Genomic DNA, 27,408 nt, shown 5'->3' with positions numbered 1-27,408 from the left:
ATTCATCGTTAAACACAATGAGCACATTTGTTAAATCAATTACAAAAATAAATTTGCACCACGACAAATGTAACATAATCGAACCCACACACATCGTGGCCCATCATTTAAACAAGCAAACCATTCATCAGCAGACATGTGCACAGCAGCTGTATTCTTACAATCATAACAGTCTAATGAAAAATGGCCTCCCTGGATCCGAAAATCAAAATGATCTAATATCCACCATATTTCACTGGTCAGCGCTCACCAGATTGAAATCGTATGTGGTAAAAACTATTAGCCTCGCACAAGGTTTACTCGAGGTTTAAAAAGTGTAGTAGAAACTAGTAGTAAATATAATTTCTGCCCCTTGGTTTGCATGAATTATTATTTTTTGACGTAGTTGTTATTAGCTGGCACGGCTAGCAGCAGTTAGCCACTTGGCAGAACAGCCGTTTGAGGACGCGAAGTGAAGAAGAGATGCTAGTGACCCACACAAGGGTACCCATGCAAAGTTGACTCGCAAATTTAGGTAGATGAAAAGTCTGCGGTCGACTGACACCAGACGCCAAAAATATATACTTTTGGTGACTTGTCAACAAAGTTCAGCGCTGTCATTTTCGCATACACTGTTGTGGTGCAAACTTGCAATAGCTTATCACGACCTCGCGAACGAGATTCCAGAGCAGAGCAAAAGCTAGCTGATGTTAGCCATTCCAGCTAAAACCCTGAAGCAAGGAAAAGTAGTTAGTTTCGATTCGCTGTATGAAGCCGGGGAATCTTTACTAGACTTGTGTCTGTGACTAACAGTTCCCCGATAGCGTACTCGACACAAAAGCTCAAGTTGCCTGTTAGCTAATGGCATTATCCATCTAGCTAGCAGCATCGCTCAGCCTGCCTTCCGCCGACGTGCACTTCCCCCCACTCTGACTCCAGCCGGCTAGCCGTAGAGTTAGTCCGGTACATAAAATGAAGCGACCATCAGCATTTTGGGACGCTGCGTGGCTCTGTGGATTTTGCTGATACATGAGGAGACGATATTGTTTTTGTGAGGTGAGCTGCTTTGATTATGGCTCCTTTAAACCTGTTACCTAAAGACACGCCAACCCTGACCTTAGACCGGGTGTTAGCTCTACAGTCGGTAGTGTTTAGCTGTTAGCTTCGAGTGGATGGGGGCTGTGTAATTGCTGGAAAACTAGCAATGTTACCTGGGAGCTAACTTTAGGTTGATATATGTTGCACATCGACTGTTTCCGCGCCATTATACGCAGTGTAGCAGGTTAACATTTTTAAAGGTATGTCCATGTTTGTGGGATTTTGTGTATTTTATGAAGTTTTTTTCTCTTTCCAAGACTTTGCAGCTACGTCACTGTTGGTAGTTTTTAGCTTTTCCGTTTCAGCCTGCCGCCAGTGACATGGACATGGCAATTTTCTGGACAGAACCAACCCTTTGAAGTCGATGTTTACATTGAGAAATAGTGCTTAGCGCTGCAGTTGTTCAATTGTAAAATATCAGTAGCTTTTCTGTTATTATTTACAGTTACTGCAACAAATCGTTGTCGCTATTTGTAAAGAGTATAAACTAAAAGCAAACACCTCTACCCTTTAAGTTAATTTGTAACGTTAACACTTTTAACGTCAACTTCGCTAGCCAGGATGTTAAGACGTTAAAGCACTCGTCGTGTTATTACTTTGCTTTACGTGTTAGTAACTGTATTATTGAGATAAAACATATATGGTATCCACATGAACTGAGATATGAGTCGAGTTAGATTTGGAAGATCTAGTTTGTTGTCAAGAAGAAAGCCCGTTTCTGGTTCCATCGAGTGTGTTTAATACGGACATGCAACGTTAACGTTTCATTTCGTGCAGTAGCTCAGTTGCATTCTCCAGCTAGCAACGTCTGTGCAATCTGCTAATGATGCGCACCACCAGGCAATATGATAGTACTTTTAATCGCGTTGAGTTGAAATTGTTTGAGAGTTTTTTGTTTTGTGTTCCCACTAATGGGAAAGACGTGCAAAACAACCCTGGGTAATTTTGACAAGGATTGAAATACTTTTGATACTTTGTGCTGTATTAAAAGCGTTAAATTCGGCTTGTAATAACTGATGCTTCTGTGCATGAACCACCAGAAAAGCCCAGTCGTCCTCGGGCTGGGATCCGCTTCCACCTGCCCCAGTGAAAATGAAAAGAAATCATTACCAAATGGGTATGACAGCGTTAACCCACAGGAAGGCTTTTTCCTCAAGTATGATGGCACAATTTACATTTTGTAACTCCTGAAAAAACGCTCTTCTGTGTTTGATTTGTACTTTGAAGCCATCGTCACGTTATTTGCCAGCATCGCACTGATGTCGATTGTGCGGGTCTTTTTCGGTTTCGCGATCATACTTATAAATCCTAGCGAAGCTGTAATATAGCAAAAACATATGGGCTACTACGCGAATTGAAGTTGTCCGACCTCGTTTAAAATGCCTGTTAAGAGCTTTAAACGTTACACGCATGAGAATGGGTCGTTTGATTAGCTATGTGGGTAAAATATGGTGAGGCCCTCGTTGTTTGTTTTACAGTATTTTTGTTAATGGCGTGAACCTCGCAGCGGAACTATGATGCTTGCGACGAGGTTCTGCACGAAAGGAGTCCCGCTGCAACAGGAAGCTCCACACACGGAAGTTGTATGTTCTTTGTGTATCCCGATTTATGGTTGTTTTATTTAGCAAAACACCATTTTAGTTTTAACATTTCGCGCTTTTCCACCAAAACTGCTTGACCGATTTGGATTATGAATTGCTGGGTAAATAACTTGAGTTGTTAAAACGTTGTCGGATTGATCGTGCTCTTATAACCTTAACGCTGTTTTTACGAGTTTGCGAAAAAAGCTCGATTGTACAGGATAAATACAAGGAAATTATCTTTAAAAAAGAGGGGGAGAGGGGGGGAAAGAAACAGCAGGCAGCATTTATTAGTTGTGTTGTTGGCTTTTATGTAAAAGTGGGTTTGGATGCGTAGAGTGTGCATTTTGTGGTTAAGATGGCTTTTTATGTTTAATATGTTGGATTATGAACATTGGAGTTTTCTGTCTCAGCAAGTGAGAAACTGGAGATCACTTAACTGCTCAGTTTTATATAGGAGAAAATAAGGAAAATCTTTCGGGTTTTTTGTGTTTCTTTTTCTTTTCTCTACATTATGTGATGATGATGACATTAGCATTTTAAAATAGTATGCCCATTTTTTAAAATGTATTTTTTATCTACAGTATTGTGGAATTACCATAATAATTACTATGACAATGATTTGCAAACTGGTGCTAGTTTACATTTTTAAATTGCAGATCTCTGTCAGGGAGGTCAAAATCAGTACGGGGGATGGACGAGCAGAAATCAAACTGCGAAGAGAATGACTCTGAACCAACAGGTAATATTTTCTTTGCTTTCTGGACTCTCTTCTGCACCTTTATGAAGATAATGGTGTGTTTTTTCCCTTTAAGCTGTGGCTACCATTGTGAATAAGGGAGCTATTTGTGTGTTTCATGCAATTATTCTTAAGATTTATTTAAAAAAAAAATTGCCTTTAAACATTTTTTCCTTTTGTCTAGCTGATGACAATGCCACTACAAAGCAGCTTGTCTCTTCTGCCGGGGCGTCTAAGGCCATTCCTGCTGTGGAGTCGTCGAGTGCTAATGCAGCCTCTTCTAGCACATCTGTGTAAGCCCTTTATTATATAATAAAACCTGCTGTGCTTCTTGCTTTATCCAAAGAAGGTGCTTTCAACAATTTCTCACCTGTGTACAGAGAGAGCGTTCGAGCCTGTGCGCTTTGTAACTGTGTGGAGCGGAGTCTGCATGGACAGCGGGAACTGAGGCACTTTGGACCATTTTCTGAGCGGCCAACCCTCAAGCCATCAGCTTCCCCACTGCCACAGCCTGGAAATGATGACCTGTCTTCCATTGGATTTCCTGATTCGCCTTGTCTGACAGCACTCCTTGATGACTCAGGTTAAAGTCTAAACAAATAAATAAAAAAAAAAAAATATATATATATATATATGTGTATATGAATATGATTATTTTATTTTTTTTAATTTCTGTTAGAATTGTTTGAAACATGTTAGGTTCTTTCTACTAGAGCACGCTGATGTAGAACAGAGGTTTGGTTAGATATTTTACTAATGTTGGGCTTTATTATAAACAGGGGGATGTTGGGTTCACCACTGGTGTGCAGTGTGGTCAGAGGGAGTAAAGCAGACAGAGGATGAAGAGTTGGAGAATGTGGATAAAGCTGTTATCTCAGGGACACAGCGGGTAAGTGTAGTTTGATTAACCTGGATTAGATGTACTCGATGAAAATATAAAGACAAACCAAACTTGATACCCTTGGCTTGCTCCAGATTTGCGAATACTGCAAAAGGCTGGGTGCAACCATTCGATGCCATGCTGAGGGCTGTTTGCAGTTCTACCACTTTCCCTGCTCAGCAGCCAGTGGATCCTTTCAGTCTATGAAACAGCTGGTCCTCCTCTGTCCAGAGCACATAGATAAGGCAGAGGAGCTGGGTAAGTGACACTCTGTAAGAAAGTCATCACAATTCTGACAAAGGCTTCTGTTTCAGACTAGGACTTTACACACACATATGATGTTCTGCTGCCAATCAAACAGCAAAAAAGTAGAAAAGCAGCATATTGTTTGGCTTGGATATTTGTTATGCTCCATGTATATCTGGCTCATCATCTGTGGACTAGCAGTTTGACAAGACTTAAAGACGTCTTTATTGTTTAAAATGTCAGCTATCTGTGTAACTTAATTTCTTTTTTGTCTACTTTTAACTTGTCTTTCTTAAAAACTGAAAACTTTCTAAAATTTAAACAAAACATGAGAGTTAAGTGCTAGCTTCATACCTTGTTGAGTCTCATGATAATTTAAGGTGAACTGAGAATATTTTTATGAAACCTATTCATATGTTTTTTTGTTTTGTTTGTTTGTTTTATGCAGCTGGTGAAGAGTCTTGGTGTGCAGTATGTGACTCAGCAGGCGAGCTCACTGATTTGCTCTTCTGCACGGGTTGTGGTCTCCACTACCATGCAGCCTGTCTGGAGATTGGAGCCACACCTATCCAGAGGGCAGGATGGCAGTGTCCAGAGTGTAAAGTGTGCCAGACTTGCAGGTGAGTCTAACAGTCTAGCATCGTTCCTTTTTCTCAGATGTGTGTCCTGTTTTACTTTGTTTTTATTTTAACTGATTATTTTATTTGAATTGATTAAATCTCCCTTTTCCACTTATTATTACTTTTTCTTAGACAACCAGGTGAAGACTCCAAAATGTTGGTATGTGATGCTTGTGATAAGGGATACCACACCTTCTGTCTCCAGCCAGCCATGGATTCTCTTCCCTCTGACCCATGGAAATGCAGAGTAAATCCTTTTTCTTTATTTAACCCTCTATCCAAAAAGATTTCCGTATATTGAAACTGGACATTCACTTATTTAATAAAACATAATCTTACCTTATTTTATCCAAATTATTTCTGTTTAAAAAGACATTGGTAAAGGTTTTTTTTGTTGTTGTTTTTTTGTTTTTTCCCTGTCTGCTTTTTTTGGGTAATTGTGCTCTGTAATCTTTATTCTATTAGAGGTGTCGTGTATGTGTGGTGTGCGGAGTCCGTGGACTAGTGCTGCCAGGCTCGGCCCAGTGGTTTGATAACTACGCCGTGTGTGAGGGATGCCAGCATCACCGCAGTTCTATATGTTGTGTGTGCAGCAAAGCTGCCAACCCGTCTGTTGCTTTGCAGTGTTGCAGCATGTGCCGCAGGTTAGTTTAAAATATAACAGAGCTTGCCATGATGTGTGACCATGTCAGTGTTACGATCATTAAAAACAAATAAAAATCTTAATAATCTTTTGTCTCAGATGGGTTCACAGTGAGTGTAGTTCAGCAGGGGAACCCCCAAAAGCTGAGATCATTTGCCTGCTTTGTAAGGAGGGTCAGCGGCAGCCAGTTGCTGAACCATACACAGCAGACACTCAGACCACAACGTCCCTTAAGGAAACTGAAGGAGACATTAAATTGGTGGGAATGCCAGTCCAAATGGATACAGACTTATCAGAAGTGACACCAGGACAGAAACACACATTAGAAATGGGACAGGCTAAAGATGAGGCTGATAAAGAGACACCTATGGACTTTGGTAAGTCGTTACTGTACACTACATTGGATCAAACTTAAAAGAAATGCCTGTGATTTGCATATGGCTGTTAGAGCATTTTGCGTGTGTGTGTGTCAGCAATGTTTTTATTTAGTTTAATTATTTTTCATCTTAGTGATGGAGTTTGCAGCGGTTCAGGCAACAAACACTGTGGAGAGAACAATGAAGGGAGAGCCACCCTTACCAACAGAAGCTTTTGGTTCTGAGGGACCAGCTCCTCTGCTTGAGTCTACAGGTAAACCAAGGTCGCACGATGGATGTACTATATATGAAAATAAACACCAAGCAGAACTAGATTTTTTTTTTCCCCCCCCAAAAGATTATTGTATCTAATAATGGATGTAAAAATGACAGTGGTGATAATCACACATTCCTTCATTTCAAATAGGCTGTGCAACAACAGAGCAGAGGGGCTCTTGTCCTCCCGCTGCTGAAGACGGAGCCAAAGAGGCACAGAGTCAAGTGGCAGCTTCCCAGGATCCCACAGCAGAGACACAGTCTAACAACAGCTGTGAAGTAGAACCAACACCAGTGTCACAGCAAGGCCCTGAAAGCATGGAGGTGGATGAGGAGAAGCAAGATGCTCCTCCCTCAGTTAAACAAGAACTATCACAAGAGTTATTGAAGAGTGCATCTGGTGACATCTGTATAGGACCGTTCTGTAACGATCCCCAGAAGTTACCAGCTTCCACAGTCTCTGTGGTTAAAACGGAGCCTTTGTCTATGGATGAAAAGCAGGAACGAAGTCCATGCCATGACTTCCAGTTGCTTTCTAATCGTTCTTTATCAATAGACACACAAGAGTCCCTCTCTGCAGCTGACATAGAGGGGAGGTTATTACCTCACTCTGAGGAGGAGGAGGAAGAGGAGGATGAGGATGATGACCAAATGAAAGGACACAGTGAGGACATCAAGAGAAAACTACAAGAGGTTAAGCCGGAGTTGTTGCTGGATGAAATGTCAAATATGAGCCATGGTGATGAGAGCAGCAGTGGCTTTCTAGGCTCTCCAGGAGAACCTGACCCTCAGCTTTCCATGGAGCTTGGCCTTGTACCTTCCAGCCGCTCGCACACTGACATCTTGCTCACTGAGACCGATGACTCTCTTCCCTTTGAACCTCTCAGAAGTGACAGAGAAAAGGCCAAACGCAGAGGGTCCCCAGGCCGCTCAAGGGTCAAACAGGTGAGGTCACCATGTACTAGTTGATATATATTTTTTGATAGCTGGCACTAATTTAAGTCTTTGTTTTTAATGTGTCATTGTTATAACATGACTTGACATTGAGAAGGCTGTTTCTGTGAATTGCAGGGACGAAGCAGTAGTTTCCCTGGAAAGCGTAGACCTCGAGGTGGTAGTGGTGGTGGTGGTGGAGGGAGAGGGCGTGGTGGGAGGTCACGCCTTAAAGCTATGGCCTCCTGCATCGACGCCTTTTTGGTGAGCTGCACTTTTAAGCATGTGTTTTTGTTTTTTGTTGTTGTTTTTAATGTTATTTAACTTTTTAAAATATTTTAGTAATATGTAGTTCTCATAATTTTCATAAATTAGCTTGAAATAAAATACTTCTGCAAAATTACTACACTGTTACAGCTAAGCATGACCTCAGACACTGGACTGAGTAAGGAGGAAGACGAAGAAGAAGATGACACCATGCAGAACACAGTTGTTCTTTTTTCAAACACCGATAAATTTGTTCTGCTACAGGTAAAGCTGCTTTGACGTTTTCACTTACCCTGTGTGGATTTGCTGTGTTGACATTTCTGTATGACTGCAAATTGACTTATTGTTCTTAATTTTTCTCTTTTGTTTTCTCTCTTGTATTTTTAGGACATGTGTGTCGTCTGTGGCAGTTTTGGAAAGGGTGTAGAGGGGCAGTTGCTGGCTTGCGCTCAGTGTGCCCAGTGCTACCATCCTTATTGTGTTAACAGCAAAGTAAGAACAATGCTAAACTTATGATGGATTATGTTTTCATTGTTTTGTTTTGAAAATCCAGATTAAATTTGATGTCTTCTGCAGATCACCAAGACGATGCTTCGTAAGGGCTGGCGTTGTTTGGAATGTATTGTGTGTGAAGTGTGTGGAAAGGCTTCAGACCCGTCTCGTCTGCTGCTGTGTGACGACTGTGATGTCAGCTATCACACCTACTGCTTGGACCCTCCCCTGCACACTGTACCCAAGGGTGGTTGGAAGTGCAAATGGTAAAAAGAGAGAGACATGATAAAAAAAACAAGAAACTTAAGTGCACAAAGCTTTGTTCATCCATGTAGCTTTGAATTGGGTCAAATGGAAATGAATATATCCAAATTTGCATATTATGTAAAACACTGGTGGCTCAGCCTTCATTTGCAATTCAGAGGCCCATCCCTCCGGCTCTTGCTTCTGTAGCAACAGAAAATTTGTTACACCAATCACATTGGTATCAGTAGTTTTATTTTTTTAATCTTGCATATTAGCTGGAAAAATGTTATAAAGCACCAAACTACATCTCTATCTCTGTCCAGGTGTGTGTGCTGTGTGCAGTGTGGATCCAACTCACCAGGTTTCCACTGCGAGTGGCAGAACAACTACACACACTGCGGGCCTTGCGCCAGCCTCGTCACCTGCCCGGTATGCCGGGAGAATTTCATGGAGGAGGAGCTCTTGCTGCAGTGTCAGTACTGCGATCGGTGGGTGCTGATTATTGGAACTACGCACAAAATAACCAGAAAATGAGAGCGAGTAAAGCATTACTTATGTATTTTTGATGTCATAAATTATTCCATATCATCTTTGATTTGTTGAAAAGTGCACATAGCTAGGTTTTTATGTGTGCCTATGCAGATGGGTCCATGCCGTCTGTGAGAGTCTGTACACAGAGGATGAGGTGGAACAGGCTTCTGATGAGGGCTTTGCTTGCACATCTTGCACCCCATATGTTCCAAAACCTGTGGGTAAGTCTCAGATTGACAGTGTCTAGGTCTTCAGAAATACAATTAAGATATTGTGGGGTGAGTTTTTTGACTGGTTGTTTTATTGGTGACACAATTTTCTTTTTCTCCCTACTTTTTGCCCTTTGGTCACAGTAGTAGAGTCAGCCATTATGGCTTCAATAAAGATAAAAGAGCCAGGTAAGAAGATGTAGCTCCTTATGTTAGTTAATTATTCCAAGTACATTTTCTGAGTTTGTGCCCTTTATTTTTACTTAAATGTGTGATTGTCACTTTTTAGAGCCCCAGTTCTATCGTTTGGAGGGTGTTTGGCTTACAGAGTCAGGCATGTCCCTGCTTCGTAGCATCTCTATGTCTCCCCTGCACAAGAGACGGCAACGTCGCTCCCGTCTTGGCACTATGTGCTCTGAAGGAGGTCCTGATGGAATGGATCTAAGAGAGGTTGAAGGAGAAGGGGATGAGGGAAAAGGTTTGGACAATTTCCACTCGTTCATTTGTCTCTAAAGAGTTTTCAGGATTACTTTGTGCCTTTTACAATAAATAAATAAATGTTCCTCTATATAACCAGGCTGTGGGGATCCCATGGACTGTGAATCAAAGATAGACCAACATGGGAGCCCTGAGAGAGACGGTGGTACTGAGCGGGATGCAGGTGCAGAGGGAGGTGCTGACGGTGACTGTGAGGGTCTTAAAGGGGGAGCAGAGGAGACAGATGACAGCAAGAAAAGAAAGCGAAAACCTTACAGGCCTGGTATGCAATCATGAATGTGACTGTATAAAGGCATTTACAGTATCTACATAGATGTATCATCATATCCAAAATAATTAAAACATATGTTTCCTTTAATTATGTTAGGAATTGGAGGTTTTATGGTGCGACAAAGGAAGTGTCACACACGGATGAAGAAAGAATTTTTTGCCCAGTTGGCTGGAGAGACCATGTTGGATGGACAGCCAATTGAGCGAACTATTGAAGAAGGTTTGTGACAACAATTAATTAATTAATATATATATATATATATATATATATTTTTTTTTCTCCACTGTTGTGTCACATTGTTTTTAGGTCAGTGGTAGTGACTTAATTGATATAACTGTTCAATGGTATGTCAGGTCAGAAAGCTTGCTAGGGAACATAGTAGCTTGTTCACCTTCTTTGTGATCTAAGGCTGCATTTAGACTTATATCAACCACTGACATCAAACCAAGCCCTTGTTTATTTAATTAAAGCCACAATGCTGAAGTGAACAAGGTGGTAAAGTAGAGGAATCAAGCAAAAAAATAATCAAGGTGATTCAATAGAACATCGTGATCAGGACTTAATTTGTGACAAAATGCTTTAAAATCCGACATGATGCAAACACTACATGCCCCCACCTTCACACACTTAGACATTTTTAATGTTCAGCTCCCTTGGAACGTCCTCATCTCTGCTTAACTTGTAGAGTTGTGATTCAATGTATTTTATGCAAATAACCTAAACCAAAGAAAACTGAATTTTATTATTACATTTTTAGGGCCCCACCCTGACACAGACAACATTATGGATCCTAAACCAGTGGAGGGAGAGGAACAGGCCAAGAAACGTCGGGGTCGGAAGAGGAGCAAACTCGAGGATATGTTTCCAGCTTATCTCCAGGTTTCTTGTCTCTCTATGTGCCATGTTTTAAAAGTGAAAATAAAGATATCCACTGATTTGATGTATATATTGTAAACATTTGTAATTCCCGGCAGGAGGCATTCTTTGGAAAGACACTGATAGACTTGAGTAAGAAGGCAGTGATGATACCTCCAGGGCAGAGGCCAGGTTCATGCCCCATCAGACCTACTTTACCAGCACCAACCAAGAGTACTACCCCAGACAGTAAGAACATTAACTTGAATTTGGGATGCTGGTTAAGAAAAAAAGTCAGTGCAGGATATGTAAATTTTTGTTTCTTTCACTAGCTGATGCCGGGGATCGTGTGGTGGACATAAATTGTCCTCTCAAGCAAGAGGGGGGTGAAGCCCCCCAGGCTCAGGGAGACGGTGCAGGTAAGTATCTATGTGGCAGGTGAAGTTAATAGACCTTTTTAACATGCAGTTCCAGGTTGTTTTAAAGTTTTACACCTTTTAGGGATTCCTACACCATCCTCATCACAGACAAACCAGGTGTCAACTGATCCTCATGATTCTGATGCAGAAAAAAATGAAGGTAAGTTCCTGCGGAGGGCACTGTGCTATATAGCATTTAAGAATGACTTGTAATATAATTTATTCCTTCCTACCATGCTGTTGTGCTTGTGTGATAGGTCTTCCACAGGGGGTGGAGAGTCAGGATTCTGAGCAGTTCTTCAGGAAGGTTCTGGGAGTGTCGGATGGTTCCTCCTTGGGAGGTATGAAGCCCATCTTGGAGGGCAATAAGGGAGAACTCAGTCGTAGTGCTTTGCCACAGAGAGCTCTCCCCTCAGGTGAGAACAAGGGTTTCCTACAGATGTTCATATAATTAAAACCGCAGCTATTATTACCTGTTGTATGATTCCTGAATTATTAAAAGCATGATTGAAAAACTGTTGTATTTTAATTCAATTACCGGAATTGCAGGGTCCCTGCCCTCAGCTGGAATGATGGATGCCTTTCCTGGAATTTCTCAGTCACCGTTCTTCGACATGCGGTAGGCTCATTAGTGCATTTTATTTCACAGCATCTCAGTCATGTAGTTACAACTCATATAAAAGCAGAAGCTTAATTCCCAATTATTTATATTTTTTTCCCCCGCATGTGGCCTTTTTATTTGACCAAAAAACAAACCCTCTAACTTATTATATGGTGTACAGGGACAGAGGAGGGCTGTTCAGTCCAGATGGCGGTGAGGAGAGCCCTTGGGCAACTCCCTCTACCCCAGCAACTCCTTCCTCCCCACCAACCCCCACAGAGGCAGAGGGTGATGGTCTGTCCTATAACCAGCGTAGTCTGCAGCGCTGGGAGAAGGATGAGGAGCTTGGAGAGCTCTCAACTATTTCCCCTGTTCTTTATGCCAATACAAACTTCCCAACTCTCAAACAGGACTACCCAGGTTAGTGAAGAAGAAACATATTGTACAATGTATTTTATCAAGGTCATGATTTTTAAGTTTATGTCACAGTTGTAACGTAAGTGTTAAATATTTCTCTCATCACAGATTGGGCTAGTCGCTGCAAGCAGATCATGAAAATCTGGAGGAAGGTCCCAGCTGCTGACAAGGTTCCATATCTGGTAGGTTCTCTGTTTTTGTTTTGTTTAATACATTATTCTTTCATATTATCATTTGTTTGCTGTAATTCTCTTTTTAACACATTTCTAAATTTGCAGTTGGTCATATACTAGGTTCTCCTTTTTTAATTTTTTATTTATTTATTTATCCATTGTGTGTTTTTTAGCCTTGTTTTTATAAGAGTTCGTGCTTGGACTTGTGTGCCTGTACATACGTGCAGAAGCCGACTCTCTCTCTCTCTCTCTCTCTCTCTCTCTCTCTCTCGCTCTCTCTCTTTGTAGCAAAAGGCCAAAGATAACCGAGCAGCTCAGAGGATAAACAAGGCACAGAAGGTGAGTTAAAAGTAGATTTCTTTTTTTATTAAGTTTAGCAAATGACTTCATTAGGTTTACGGTGTGTGTGGTTAATATTCCTTTGGTGCTCTTTTTACCTTTTCATAGCAGGCAGAAAGTCAAGTGTGCAGGCCAGTAAAAACAGAGCAACCACGTGCAAAGGGAGAACGGCCAAGTTTACACCTCCAGATCCCACCACCTTCAGGCTCAACATCAATCTCCTCTCAACCCAGCTCTGCAGACAGCCCATTTCCCTTGCCTCCCGATTCAGGATCGTCTTCTGTCTTTTTCTCAGATGGACCTGTCAAAACTCCATTATCAGCTGAAATCCGGACAGATCCTTTGGCTAAGCTTCCGCCTCAGTCACCCCATTCTTACTCACACCCAACCACACCTTTCTCTAATGCCGGGGCCAGCCCCGTACAGGCCCCTTCCTCAGGTTATTCTGCTTCCGGCCCGCAGGGCCCTCCTCAGGGACGGCCAGCCAGTCTTGGCCCTTTTGACATGCAACCAGGAACTCCTGGAACCCCCAGACGGGCTCAGCAGGTTGACCCCTACTTCAGATCACAGCTGCAGCAGCAACAGGGTCTTCTTCCACAATCCCAGCAAGGCTCTCAGGAGTCCCTAGGGCCTCCAGAAAGTCCTCATTCAAGAGGTCCTGGGCTCGGGGAGTCGACCATTTTTTCACCATCCCACAATACCCACTATGGAGATCCCTTCAGAACCCAGCAAGGAATGGGAAGGCCAGAATATGGTTCATCACCGTCACCATCTGCATTGGCTTCATCTCCTGCAAGCACAGGGCAGTACAGGACTGATATGAGTGCACCCTCTCCACGTTCCTCTGCAGTTGGCAGACATGATCTGTCCACCGGCTCCCCTGCTGGAATGCTTGAGTCTGGAGATGGTTTGTTCAAGGCACCTTTAACGCCACGAATGCACCAAGGAGAGAGTGGGGCACTTCATCCTGGAGCTTCACCTAGCCATGTTGCTGAAGGCTTCAGGCAGTCTCCCTCTCACTCTGATCCCCATATTCATCCTCCACTAACTACCAGACCGCAGTCAGGTGATAATTGTTCTCTTGGACCCCAGAGACACGCTGTAGCTCAACAGGAGCAATGTCCTAGAGTACCCTCCAGCCCACAGTCCCAGGGCAGCTGCCAGTCTCCCCACACTCCTGGTGGCATGTCCAATGATGGTTACTCTGTCCAGTCTCCTGCTACTCCTCGTTTCCAATCTCCAGACCCTTGTTCTCGGCCACCTTCAAGGCCACAATCTAGAGACCCGTTTGCAGCAGTCCATAAGCCACCTCGCACTTCCTCTATTGGCCCAGAGGGAACTGGAAGTTTCAAAACATCCCCTCATCCTAACCAGCCATCTCCAGCCCATTCTACTAATACATCTATAGGGGATCCCCTCTCTGGAAAGCCATCAGCTCCCCCTACTTTCAGCCGCAGCCCGAGCACGGGAGGCTTTCAAATAACTCAACAGCAGACTCAGATGGTGCAGCAACCACAGCCACAAACTCAGCCGGCTTTGTCAGCAGACAGCCTTACCTCGCGAGTGCCACCTTCCTCTGGATCTCAAGAAATACCAGCTGTCCACACTTCAGACATGTCAAGTCAGCCATCTTTGCCAGTAACTCAAGAAATTCCTGATATTTCAGCAGTACAGGACCCTTCAGTAGCAGGACTCAGCCCTGCTGATCTGGAAAAGCACAGACCGGTATCAAAATATTTGCCTTTGAGCAGGCATTGAGTGCACTTCTGCATGCTTTTGTTTTTTCTTTGCTAATCAAAGTTTCTCGTGTTTTATAGCGCCAAAGACTGAGGGAATTTGTGATCAGACAACAAATGCACAGACAAGAGAAGGAGGCAGCTGCTGCTGCTGGCAGTGCATCCCCTGGATGGTCTGGGGGAGGGATGGGAGCCTTTCAGCAGGATAAAACTCACAGAGCACCACCACCTTATCCACAGGTAGGGATCCTGTGATTGAATAACATTACATTATTAATGTGAAATCTTGCAGGCATTGTTACATGCATGTGGGGAAGATGCCCACAGATGATTAGTGGCATTGTAAAGCGCTTTGGGTGCCTTGAAAAGCGCTATATAAATCCAATCCATTATTATTATTATTTTTATTATTATTATTATTATTATTATAATAATAATAATAAATAATAATAATAATAATAATCTGGAAGATGTAGGGTTTTGTTTTGTTTTTGTTTTTTTAAGTTTCTGATTTTCATGCAGACATTATGAAAAAAGTTATTTTTGATTTATTAATAACTAAAGAGTCAAGGGACAATGGTACAATTTTTACTTCCTTTAGGAACGTATTGCTGCTGCCGCTTCAAGTGCTCAGGCTTCTGTGTCGGGGAAGATGCCCACAGATGATAAGCTCATTCGCCCACCACATACAGGAAACCCTGCCGTTGTTGATCCAGTTAGGTAAGCATTTAAATAATGAGGTACTTGGATTGAATAAACCAAATACAGGCATAAATCTTTTGGCCCTGAAGATACAATTGGCGTCTTAAATTAGTCCAACTCCCTTTCGTTGTTTTTGGGGGGGAAAAAAAAATATTTTTGTCTTTCTTCAGGCTACCAGGATCTTCCAGACCGCAGGGTATGTTTACCCGTCCACCATTCCCTCCTCAGTGGCAGGGCCAGGCTCCAAGGAGGTTCCCTCAGCCTGGCATGGAAGCTGTGGGCATAAGGCACAATCTTAACCCTGCTGTCAATATCCAAGGTATGGAAGGCATGGGTAATACTCATGCCATGATGCCAGGGCACGGAGGTGAATCCATGCAGCCAATGAGTCAAGGTCCACCACCACAGTTCATTGAGTTGAGACATAATTCACAAAGGCCACCCCTGCGACACCAATTTATACCCCGTGGACCCCAGCCCAGGCCACGTCTCTTTGTCCCAGAGCAAGAGATGTCAACACCTTATGTTCAGCAACTTCCTATAGCTCAAGTTGGTGGGATTCAGACAGAGGGGTTACAACAGGGTGGACTGTCAGTTTTACTGCCTCAGCAGTCCCACATGCAACCTCAAAATGCTACTTCAGCCCAAAACACTCGCAGTACTGAGCAGCATCGACTTTCACAACCAGGTATAGTCACAGAGCCCCAGCCTGCAGCTGTAGAAAATGCAGAAGAACTGCCAGAACCTGATCTTGATGGGCTAGGCGATGCTCCAGGAGATGGAGGAGTAGAAGATGAGGATGATTTGGCTCTTGACCTGGACCCTGACAAAGGAGATGATGACTTGGGCAACCTGGACAACCTCGAAACCAATGATCCACATCTTGATGACTTACTCAACAGTGATGAGTTTGACCTGCTGGCTTACACTGATCCTGAACTGAACCAAGGAGACCCTAAAGATGTCTTCTCAGACCAGCTGCGGCTGGTAGAAGCTGAAAGTGAGGGTCCTTCAGCGTCGTCTGGTTCTGCACATGTTAAAGTGGAAGACAAAGCCAGGGTGGAGCCAGAGCGGAAGGCTCTGACAAAAGTCCCTTCTACTGCACTAGAGTCTGCTGCTCAACTAACACGCTCTTCACAAACCGCTGATGCCTCTAAAGTTAAAGTAGAGAACAGAGGTTTGACGCCTCAGCTGCAAACGGGACAGACTGTGGTGAAAGCTGAAATGGGAGAAGCGGTATCCATGCCTCTTGGTGTGACCGCACCAACAACAAAGACTCCACAAAGTGAGAGCCAGTCTGCCTCACTCAGTTCTGTTCGATTAGGGGGACTTCCATATCCCTTGCCAGGCCAAGGTAATCCATTGCCTTTTCCTCCAGCTCCTCCACATGGCGATATGGGTGATGATCCCTTAGGACTACCTGATGTAGGGGAGCAGCACTCTCCTGCTGTAGATCTGGCAAAGGTAGAGAGCTCATTAGATGGTGAACTGCCTCTTCTAATACAAGATCTCCTGGAGCATGAAAAGAAAGAACAACAGAAACAGCAACAGCTCAGTTCTCTTCAACAAGGAGGCATACCACAACAGTTTTCAGGCATTCCAAATCCACATCCGAATCAACATTCATCTGGGCAAATAATGTTACCACACCACCATCGTCCACCACCCCAAGGTATGATGAATCAGCCAGGGATGGTACCGCGTGCGTCACACATTTTGCAGCAGCAAAGGCTTATGGGACCTGGTATAGTACCGCCAACTCACATGATGGCCCAGCAGCAAACCATGATGAGGACGATGCAGCCTGGGATGCAGCCTGGGATGCAGCCAGGGATGCAGCCTGGGATGCAGCCAGGGGTGCAGCCAGGGATGCAGCCTGGGGTGCAGCCAGGGATGCAGCCTGGGGTGCAGCCAGGGATGCAGCCTGGGGTGCAACCAGGGATGCAGCCTGGGGTGCAACCAGGGATGCAGCCTGGGATGCAGCCAGGGATGCAGCCAGTGATCCAGCCAGGACTTGGCCATCAATCACAACAGCAGCAGCCAGCAGTAAAACAGTCAACTCTGACCAACAGCTTCTTCCCAGATAAAGGTAAGCTTCATGTCTTGTCACAGCCACAACTTCTTCTTTTTTCTTTTGTTTTTCCATACTTCCACTAATTTCACCTATTATTGCAGATTTGGACAAATTTGCTACAGATAACATTATGGATCCCATTGCCAAGGCGAAGATGGTTGCCCTTCAGGGTATTAAGAGAGTGTTGGCACAGGATCCAATGGTTGTTCCCACTGGCATTAACAGGTATTTCTAATAATGTTTTTGTTTGTTTGTTTTTTTAATAAATAACATGGATATGTTTTTGCCATTGTTAAACTGCTGCTAGAAAGCAGAGCATGTGTTGATTGTGATTATCTTCAGATCTAGTTTTTGTTGTTGGTTCCAGCTCTTGTAAGCTGTTCAACGTAAAAGTAGCATCCCTAACACCACTGTTCACAAGGTTAACTGCTCAGCAACCACTTATTTGCAGTAGCTATGTGTCAGAGACATGCCTGCAATGGTAACTTCAGTGTTAAAGACTGCGATTAGACGATCAACTGTACCATTAGCACACCTGTTTGCTGAGGCCCATGTTAAATATTTTTAAGTGGATGTCACTCAGCACTGTTTTGCTTTCTCTTCAGGCAACAAGTTTCTCTGCTTGCTCAGAGGCTGGCTTCTGCCCCAGCCACAGATCCAAATCAACTTGCATCTGGACCTGCAAAGGTATGTTGGTTTATTTTTAAAAAGTGATCGATGATTTAATTTGTAAAACTGATGATAGCTGAGTCATTTAAATGCCACGTTTTTCTGTTTAGGAGGGAGAGACAAGTGATCCACCCCAGTCAAGGCCTAACCCTCCTCAGTTTGTGCAAGGAATAATCAGTATGTTTGACCAATACTGCCTTTTGAGCTGAATTGAGTCTTTTTTTTTTCTTTTCTTTTTTTTTTAAGATTAATTTTTTTTATTGCAGTCTCCATACATTTGTGGATAGCTAAGGGTGGTTTGTGATTTCTTTTCTATAGATGATGCTGAACAGCACCAATACGAAGAATGGCTTCTTCATACCCAGCAGTTACTCCAAATGCAACTGAAATTTTTGGAAGAACAGATAGGAGTTCATCGCAAATCACGCAAAGCACTGTGTGCGAAGCAACGCACTGCTAAGAAGGCTGGCAGAGAGTTTGCTGAGGCAGATGCAGAGAAACTTAAGTTGGTCACAGAAGAGCAGAGTAAAATTCAGAAGCAGCTTGACCAGGTGTGTAGATGTTCAATGTTCTGAAAACAATTTTTGCATTGCACAAAAAAGGCTTCTGGCACATTTGATATACATGATATACAGATGTCCTCATAAATATTCTGTTTTAGGTGCGCAAGCAACAGAAGGAGCACACAAATCTAATTGCAGAGTACAGAAGCAAGCAGCAGCAGCATCAACAACAACAGCAGCAGCAGCAGCAGCAACAACAGCAGCAGCAAGGCTCTGGTATTATAACCCAAGGTCATTCTGCACAGGGGGGGCCCTCTCACATGTTTCCCAAAATGCCTGGTCAGATGATGATGGGCCAGCAGGGGGCACCAGTAATGGGGCAACATCCTGGCATGGTATCCCAAGGTGGGATGCCTGTCAGAATGCCCCAAGGTCAGCCCTTTATTGGAGGAGCCCAGCCACAGCTTTCTGGGGCTCTTGGAGCCAGTGGTGCCAGGGTCCCAGGTCCTCCTGGGCCTTCAGGAGGATTTTTCCCTCAGGGGCCTGGGGTGCAAGGTGCAGACCCTAGGCTTCTTCAAGAAAGACAACTTCAGCATAGGATGCAGATGGCAAAGTTCCAGCAACAGCAGCTGATGGGCCAACAACCAGTGTCACTCCCAAATCAACAGTCTAGTTTAATCAATCAGTCGCAGGCTGGTATGATGGGGCACCAACTTATGGCACAACAACAGGCGAACACTCAGCAGGGTATGCTAGCTAATCAGGCTAATCAGCAGAACATGGTCCAGGTTGCACAAGGAATAGTTGGAGGCCAGACTGTGGCTCCATCACAGAATCTTGTGGGCAGCCAGCCTATTAACCATTCTCAAGGCATGGTATCAACTCAGGCAGGAATAATTGGTAACCAACAAGTTGCATTGTCACAGCAGCAGAGGCCTCAGCTGATGATGGGACAGCAGGGTATGGTTGGTGCTCAAGGTCACCCTGGCCTGAGGGGGCCCCATGCCCAGTTGACTCCTCAACAACAGAACATTCTGGCCCAACGCATGCTTGCATCTCAGCAAAATATTACAAAGAATTTAGCCCACCTTCAGCAGCAGCAAATGACACAAAGACAACCAGCACAGTTGATCAACCAGTCTGGCCAAGAGCAAGGTCTTTCCCAACCCTCTAACCCACAAATGGGTTCCTCTCCTTCAGCAGGAAGTAACACACCCCAGCCCCAGGGATCTACAGAGAGCCAAAACTCAGGACCCAAAGAAGGTGGTATCCTCAGCCCTGATTCAAGAACCCCACCACAACAGAGCGGACCCTCTACTCCCAACCAGATCCAACTAGGCTCTGCAAATGATCATCAAACTGACCTGGGACGACAGCAGCAGCACCAGAATCAGGTTTATGTAGGCCAGCAGCAACAATCAAATCCCCAGTCTGTACATGAGAAACAGTCGGGTTTGGTCGGGAACCAGCAAACTGGTATGCAGCAACTGCAGCAACAACTTCCAGTCACTGTCCAGAGGCAAAGTTCCCTCACCACTGACAAGCCCAGTTTGATGACAATTAAAGAGGAAGGAAAAACATCTGATTTCTTACATCATCAACAGCAAACTCTTCAAAATGCCACACAGCAGCCACAGGACCCCACCATGCCGCAACAGATCACAGGACACAACCATCCAGGGCAGCAACAACCTGCTATGATGGGTCTTAGTTCACAACAGCAGGCCATCATGGCCCAACAGCAGAAACAGCAGGTTTTAATGAGTATGATGAGAGCTCAGCAGCAAGGAATGATGGGACAGAGACCTGGTGTTCCTCCTGGACAGATCCGCGCCCCTATCAACATCCAGGCCATTATTGCTCAGAATCCTCAGCTCCGCAATCTCCCCCCCAACCAACAAATACAGCACATCCAAGCCATGATTGCACAAAGACAACAAGGACAAATGCTGCGGATGCCAATAGGTCAGGGCCAACAACATCAGTTGAGGCCTCAGCTCCCACAGATGGGACAGCAAATGATGGGGATGGAAGGCCATCAAATGTCACATGGAGTCATGGGGAATCCAGGAGCAGTGGGAAATCAACACCAGCCAGGTATGCCAGGCCAACAACCTGGTGTTGCTCCTCAGATACAGCAAGGAATGATGGTCTCTGGGCAGCAGCTCCAAGTGGGAGAGATGATGCAGCAACATATGAGAGGACAGGTGCCACATTCCCCAATGGACCAGGGCCCAATGGTGAGGCCAGCATCTCCACGTCAGCCATTAGCCAACTCCCCTGGGGATTCTCAACGGCACACTTTTAATCAAGCTATGGGGATTCGTCCACCCACTCCCACCCAGAACCAACAGCAAGCACTAATGGCAGGCCGTGTGCAGGGCTCTCCATCGCATGCATATTCTCCAAGAACTCCCTTTGGCATGAGTCCAGTCCACCCAGTCTCACCCCATTCATCTCATGTCTCCTCACCTTCTATAGCTGACAGCAGGGCTGGGAGGGGCAGTCCCTACAGTCAAGTCAAGGCTTCTCCACTCAGGTCACCCGGGGCTAAGAGTCCACTTGATTGTCCAGGACCTAAAGCAGACACTCAGTCACCAGGCAGTGGTCTGGCTGCTTCAGTGACTTCCAATGGGCCACAGAGAGGTACAAATGCTCAGCGTCAGTTGCAGCAGGGTGCAGAAGACAAACAAGAGGAGCTATGCAAAATGACAATACAGAATATTAAACAGGAACCAAGGGAGGTCCAGTGTGACAGTGCGGCTGAAGCTCCTACTGGGACTATAAAGCATGAAGCAACTGGGGAGATGGTTAACGCTGGGAACAACACTACCTTTATTAATGCTGGAAGTGCTGCTGTGACTCAAAGCCCTAGATCTGAGACTGGACAGCAGTTGCTGCAGAAACTCCTAAGAACTAAGAATATTCAGCTTGGCGCTCAGAGGCCTTGTGAAGGCATCCACAGTGAGATCAATGGTCACATCAACAGCAAACTGGCAATGCTTGAGCAGAAGCTTCAAGGGACTCCACGAAACATGGAGGTATGTTTTCCTAAAGTGTATTCATTCTCTTTACCCTGATCCCAAAAGGTTGATTCTGTTTATCTGGACGTAGCGTTTTCAATGGGAGAAATGTTTCGTCACTCAACCTTTTGGGATTTACTTACCTGGATGATTGAGCATGCATCAAGACTCTTTACCCTGATGTTATATTTGGGGAAAAATCTGTTTTATTTTCTTGACCTTTTACAGGATCTGCAATCGATAACAAAAAGGCCTCCTGTGCAAAAGCCAAAGCGCACTAATAAGGCAGCTGGAGATCGAGGGCCTAATGCACGGAAGAAAAACAAGAAGGAAGAAGTTGGAAAAAGTGCTGAAGCCTTGTTAAAACAACTCAAACAGGTACAATAATGTCAAAATACATTTCCCCCCCTAATGATATTTTGCCACTGATGATCTGAAGATTGATTCTTTTTCCTTTTCTTGGCTAATGGATTTTTACTCTGTAGGGCCTCTCTCTGCTGCCCTTGATGGAGCCGTCAATCACTGCCAGTGTGGATCTTTTTGCACCTTTTGGAAGCAGTCCAGCCAATGGAAAAGCCCAGCTAAAAGGCTCATTTGGAAATGCAGTGTTAGACAATATCCCAGACTACTACTCTCAGTTACTCACTAAGGTCAAACTAAGCTGCCAGTGCACCACCAACATTTTGAATAAGGCATAAAGGTAATTTCAGAGCAAAGTCTTCAAGAACATATTGTTTGTGCATTCACAGAGCAACCTCAGCAACCCCCCAACACCCCCATCTTCCTTGCCACCTACTCCTCCACCATCAGTACAGCACAAAATGCTCAATGGAGTAACAGCTGGGGAGGATCTGGCTGAGAGACAGAAAAACAGAGAGCCTGCTGAAGAGCCGATGGGTACATTTATTGTTAATTATTAATCCACAGTTATGCAGTAATTGCATTCTAAATGCAATGTATTATTATGCTGCATTTTGTTTCCTCCTTCAGATTCTGTGAAAGAGGAGGTAAAGAGTGTAGATATTCTAGCAGCTCTCCCCACACCACCACATAACCAGAATGAGGATATCAGGTACACAAGGACAACTGTGCATAGTTATCAGTCCATAGCATAGATATTTTCATAAAGAGGCTATAAATGTGTGAAATATATTTTAACAGGATGGAAAGTGACGATGAGGATGCTCCAGAAAGCATAATTCCAGCATCATCCCCTGAGAGTAATGTAGGAGATGAAACTCCACGTTTTCCTCACCTGCGGGAGCCTAAAGAGGAGGAGACGGACAGGGCAATATCACCTATCATACCCCTCATACCTCGCACTGCCATCCCAGGTATTCTACTCAGCATGTCACATCCTACGGTCTGCTGAGGTAGCAATGTGCTGCTCTGTATGGGGGATTAAATTCTAAGTTAGTTTGTTTTATATGGTTGCATGGATACATAGGTCATGGGGAAACCTGCTTGGAATTTATACGATTGTCAAATTTTTTTATTTTAAATATTAAATCTGTTTGCGTCTTGAAATGCAGACAAATGTTGAATTTACACATTTGCTTACAGCATTCACAGAAAATAAACAATTCGAAGCTCCTGACGGCAAGGTAGATTCAACATCCAACCACTGGGATAAGAGCAAAAGCAACGAGGTGTCTGTAACGTTCACGTTGTCATCTGCTGCAGCCAAGGTACTAAGCCATCATAATCTTATATCGTCTTTAAAAGCTTTTGTGTCTGAATCTATTGAGGCAATCTAAACTTCTACTAATATTTTCCAGAAACTAAATCACGTGATGATGGCCATGGCCCAGCTTCTCAACATTAGAATGCCAGGTACTTATGAGGTCACTATCCCTCCCCAAAACCCTGAAATGTCAGGAGGAGATGGGCCTGCGAAAGGACCTGGCCAATCAGGTACACACTAAAATAAATAAATTGACGGTTTAGCTTTTTTAGATTTCTGCTGATGTCTTTTTTTTTTTTTTCTCTTTTTCTTTTTTTCTTTTTTTTTTGTGGAGTGAGTTCCTATTTAGCTAAAAGCAAAAGGGTGCGAGTCTGTCAAGACATTCAAAATTCTGCCTCAAAGTGACCTGTCATATTATTTGCTAATGTAAATATTTCGTCTTTCATTAATCCCATCTCATGATTGTAGTTTAAGCACGTTAGTTGAGCAAATTTGGTGTTTAAATGTTTTTGGGGTTTTCTGTTTTTAAAACAAATTGTGGCAGAGTGACTATACCATCTATCCATGTTATGTTTTACAGGGGTTCTGTGTACAAAGGATGGTGCTTCACCTAGTCAGGATGAGTGGCTAAGGCAATTTGATGTGTCTCTACCTGGCTGTACACTGAAGAAACAAGTTGACATTCTGGCACTTATTAAACAGGTTGGTCCCTAAAGGTCTCCTATTGCCTCATTTAATCTTTTTTATTACATGTGTTGAAAGCGTTACATCTCCTGCGTGCATTTTGCTCTCAGGAATTTGCAGAGACTGAAGAAAAACCGGTTCAGCACTGCTATACAACCAATGTAAATGATTTGGATGTGCGCCACCTTCCTATTATACCAGTGGAGGAGTCTCCACCCCCATCACCGTCTCCTCCTCATCCTCCTCCATCTCTGCCAGTTACAACTAGTGAAGCTGAACCTTCCAAAAAATCAACTTCCTCATCACTGTCTCCCTCCAGTCCGGCCAATGTCCAAACAACAGCTGAGCCTGAACAGCATGTTAATCCTCCTCTTGATGCTGCTCAATCAACTGAAGTCACAGAGCCTGAAGTTGCTGCTCCAGAGTCTTGCGCAGACGCAGCAGCTACCTCGGCAGTTTCTGATCCTGCTGCTGCTCCTGAAGATCATCTGAGTGCTGTTGTCAAGGAGGAGGAGGTAGAGGATTTGGTCACTGATCCAGCTCAACCTCCTAAAGATTCTCCCACCCCCATGGAGTCTTCCCCTAAAGCTGTCAAGCAACGCAGGCCTCTCTCACCTGATGAGGAGGTGGTGCATCCAAAACTGAAGAAATGGAAGGGGATTCGCTGGAAGCGTCTTCAGATTGTTATCTCGATTCGGAAAGGTGGCTCTAAGAAAGAAAACAGCCGTGAGGTGTCTGAACTGATGGAACGGCTGCGCATTACTCTTCGACCAGAAAGGCTGCCTCGGGATAAACGCAAGTGCTGCTTCTGCCACGAGGAAGGCGATGGTGCCACAGATGGGCCCGCTCGTTTGCTTAATATTGATGTGGACCTATGGGTGCACTTAAATTGCGCTCTGTGGTCCACAGAGGTGTACGAGACACAGGGGGGTGCCCTAATCAACGTGGAGGTAGCCCTGCGTCGCGGATTGCGGACTCTTTGTGCGTACTGCCAGAAAACTGGTGCCACAAACAGCTGCAACAGACTGCGCTGCCCGAATGTCTACCACTTTGCCTGTGCCATCCGGGCACGCTGCATGTTCTTTAAGGATAAGACCATGTTGTGCACCCAGCATAAACTGAAGGGGCCCAGTGACGATGAACTCAGCACATTTGCGGTCCTACGCCGCGTCTACATCGAGCGTGACGAGGTGAAACAGATAGCCAGCATCTTGCAGCGCGGAGACCGTATCCACCTGTTCCGCGTCGGAAGTCTCATCTTTCACGCTATTGGCCAGTTGCTGCCCTCCCAGATGGCCAACTTCCACTCAGCTACTGCAATCTTCCCCGTTGGCTACGAGGCCACACGCATCTACTGGAGCACACGCGTACCCAACAAGCGATGCCGCTACCGCTGCCGCATCAGTGAAGATGATGGCCACCCGCTGTTTGAAGTGCGTGTTCTGGAGCATGGGATGGAGGATTTACAGTACCGTGACCCTACTCCAGAAGGTAAAACAAAAGTGCTTTCTGATTTTTGTGCTCTATTCTCCCTTTGTTATGTTTCTTAACCTTAAAGAACAGAGTTGAATTTGCTGTTTTTGTCTTTAGGGATCTGGGACCGGGTTGTTCAGCAGGTGGCTAAACTTCGTGAGGAATCATCCATGTTGAAACTGTTCACTGAACACATCAAAGGGGAGGAGATGTATGGCCTTACAATTCACGCTGTCATGAGAATCACTGAGTCGGTAAGAATCCCGAGCACTTTCTGTCCCTTTTTTATTTTGTCTTTATCTCCCATGTTCACTGATCTGTGGTTGGATAACTGTTTCAGACTGTAATAAAACAGCATTACAGACTTCACAAAATATCTGCTCTATCTTGTATTAACTGAACTCAATGTGACCAGAAATGATAAGCTTTATAGCCATTATAAGTCCATTATGATGATCATTGACTGACTTGTTGTGTTTTAGTTGCCCGGAGTGGAGAACTGCCAGAATTACCAATTTAGATACGGCCGGCACCCTCTGATGGAGCTCCCACTCATGATTAATCCCACTGGCTGTGCTCGCTCAGAGCCCAAGGTCCCCACACACTGCAAGAGGTAAAGCATTATTTTTAGCGAGAAGCTGCACACTCAACACGTTCTGACATATCTGTTAATCTGTACAGCCATGTGAATCACGTCGAAGAGGCTTGTTGACTAAATGTTAACATTTTTGCGGAGTTAAATTCCAGACAGAATATGTTGACTGGTGAGGTAATATACATTAAAAAATGAAACTCTTTTAACATCTATGTAATGTGTAGCAAGTACATAAGCTAAAATAATTTATGTTGGTTATGAGTAGTTGGGCACGGACACGCTCCGGTTGGAATTTAAAATTCCGATTTAGTTATAGGTGCAGTTCTTTTTATTTTTATGTGGGTTACAAATGCAAGTAACTTGCTTCAAAACAACTTCAAACCTGTAAAATTCAAAACATTCAGACTTTCATTTTTCTTTCTTTTTAGGCCTCACACTCTTAACAGCACCAGTGTGTCCAAGGCCTACCAGAGTACCTTCACTGGAGAGCTCAACACACCGTACAGCAAGCAGTTTGTCCACTCCAAATCCTCCCAGTATCGGCGCTTGAAGACTGAGTGGAAGAACAACGTGTACTTGGCACGTTCCCGCATTCAGGGCCTGGGGCTGTACGCTGCGAAGGATTTGGAGAAGCATACGATGGTTATTGAGTACATTGGTACTGTCATACGCAACGAGGTGGCCAATCGCCGGGAGAAGATCTATGAAGCGCAGGTACTCAAACAGTTGATGGAGAATGGGTGGTGCAGAAACTTTGTTTGCTGTGCCGCTCAACTTTCTACAGCTGTAGGACACGTCTGACCTTTTTTCTTTTTCTTGCTCTTTTGCTGTAGAACCGAGGGATCTACATGTTCCGTATCAACAACGAGCAAGTGATCGATGCAACTTTAACAGGTGGCCCAGCCCGGTAAGTGTTTGTTTGTGCATGCCTGCCTTGTTTTAAACCCTTATTTTATGTTTATTTTCTTCCCCCAAATTGATTTGATTTTCCCCCATTTCCCTTCTCACCAGCTATGTCAACCATTCCTGTGCGCCCAACTGTGTTGCTGAGGTTGTAACGTTTGACAAAGAAGACAAGATTATCATCATCTCCAGCCGAAGGATTCCTAAAGGAGAGGAGGTGCAGTGTGATAAACAGCCTTCATTGTACTACTACTATATCTGCAGCCTTTAACTGTCTCTCTCTTAATTCCAGCTGACGTACGACTACCAGTTTGATTTTGAGGACGATCAGCACAAGATCCCTTGCCACTGCGGAGCCTGGAATTGCCGAAAATGGATGAACTAACCAGAAAGATGGAAAATTCCCTCTCGCTGGTACCAGAACACTCCTGCGCCAAAGCCTATGAAAATCCTACATCGCCAGTGCATAAGCTGTTCATAAAGATATGGAGGAAGGCTGGCCTCCGCTATTAAAAGACTAAAGTGTTACCTGTAGCCAAAGGTTTGAAGAGCATTAATCAATAAAAGCAGCCGACCACCATTCATCAGCAGAAGCTTGATGGTGGGACTAACTTTCGTGTTTGGAGTAGTTGAATCACCCTTTCCTCAGCCAAATCCCTCCTCTTCCCCATCCCCCACTTCAAACCCTCCCAAC

The 27,408-nt window shown here is 44.3% G+C and overlaps 1 protein-coding gene across 2 annotated transcripts; it reads left to right on the top strand.

The window, feature by feature from the left end:
- The first annotated feature begins 412 nt into the window (after positions 1-412).
- kmt2d (lysine (K)-specific methyltransferase 2D) lies at positions 413-27,408 on the top strand. 2 transcript variants are annotated; one of them, XM_080294399.1, is made up of 55 exons: positions 413-1,035; positions 3,317-3,399; positions 3,581-3,689; positions 3,777-3,979; positions 4,176-4,285; positions 4,372-4,534; positions 4,971-5,142; positions 5,275-5,389; positions 5,608-5,786; positions 5,885-6,162; positions 6,296-6,415; positions 6,569-7,362; positions 7,489-7,614; positions 7,768-7,881; positions 8,005-8,109; positions 8,194-8,375; positions 8,679-8,843; positions 8,998-9,107; positions 9,243-9,284; positions 9,385-9,573; positions 9,673-9,855; positions 9,961-10,083; positions 10,622-10,743; positions 10,839-10,968; positions 11,052-11,138; positions 11,221-11,298; positions 11,396-11,554; positions 11,688-11,757; positions 11,921-12,159; positions 12,265-12,338; positions 12,618-12,668; positions 12,777-14,393; positions 14,486-14,644; positions 15,006-15,124; positions 15,277-17,195; positions 17,282-17,405; positions 17,786-17,867; positions 17,960-18,026; positions 18,168-18,400; positions 18,511-21,393; positions 21,604-21,753; positions 21,861-22,025; positions 22,125-22,272; positions 22,366-22,447; positions 22,537-22,709; positions 22,939-23,063; positions 23,154-23,289; positions 23,640-23,761; positions 23,854-25,234; positions 25,334-25,470; positions 25,699-25,829; positions 26,240-26,525; positions 26,645-26,718; positions 26,823-26,931; positions 27,007-27,408. In XM_080294399.1, the coding sequence occupies exons 2-55, from the start codon at positions 3,351-3,353 to the stop codon at positions 27,097-27,099; spliced, it is 15,156 nt and encodes a 5,051-aa protein (XP_080150525.1). In that variant the 5' UTR covers positions 413-1,035; positions 3,317-3,350; the 3' UTR covers positions 27,100-27,408. The 2 variants fall into 2 exon arrangements, with proteins under 2 accessions (XP_080150525.1, XP_026009023.2); XM_026153238.2 differs by having other exon boundaries at positions 9,240-9,284.

Source organism: Astatotilapia calliptera, chromosome 20, assembly GCF_964374335.1.
Source record: "Astatotilapia calliptera chromosome 20, fAstCal68.1, whole genome shotgun sequence".
Taxonomy (NCBI): domain Eukaryota; kingdom Metazoa; phylum Chordata; class Actinopteri; order Cichliformes; family Cichlidae; genus Astatotilapia; species Astatotilapia calliptera.
This window is presented reverse-complemented; position numbering and strand designations above follow the sequence as displayed.

Bases quoted from the DNA above. Each gene is read 5' to 3' on its own strand.
- kmt2d (XM_026153238.2), top strand. From the start codon at position 3,351: ATGGACGAGCAGAAATCAAACTGCGAAGAGAATGACTCTGAACCAACA. The intron at 3,980-4,175 runs GTTAAAGTCTAA...TATTATAAACAG, and splicing joins AGCACTCCTTGATGACTCAG to GGGGATGTTGGGTTCACCAC. The intron at 17,196-17,281 runs GTAAGCTTCATG...CTATTATTGCAG, and splicing joins CAGCTTCTTCCCAGATAAAG to ATTTGGACAAATTTGCTACA.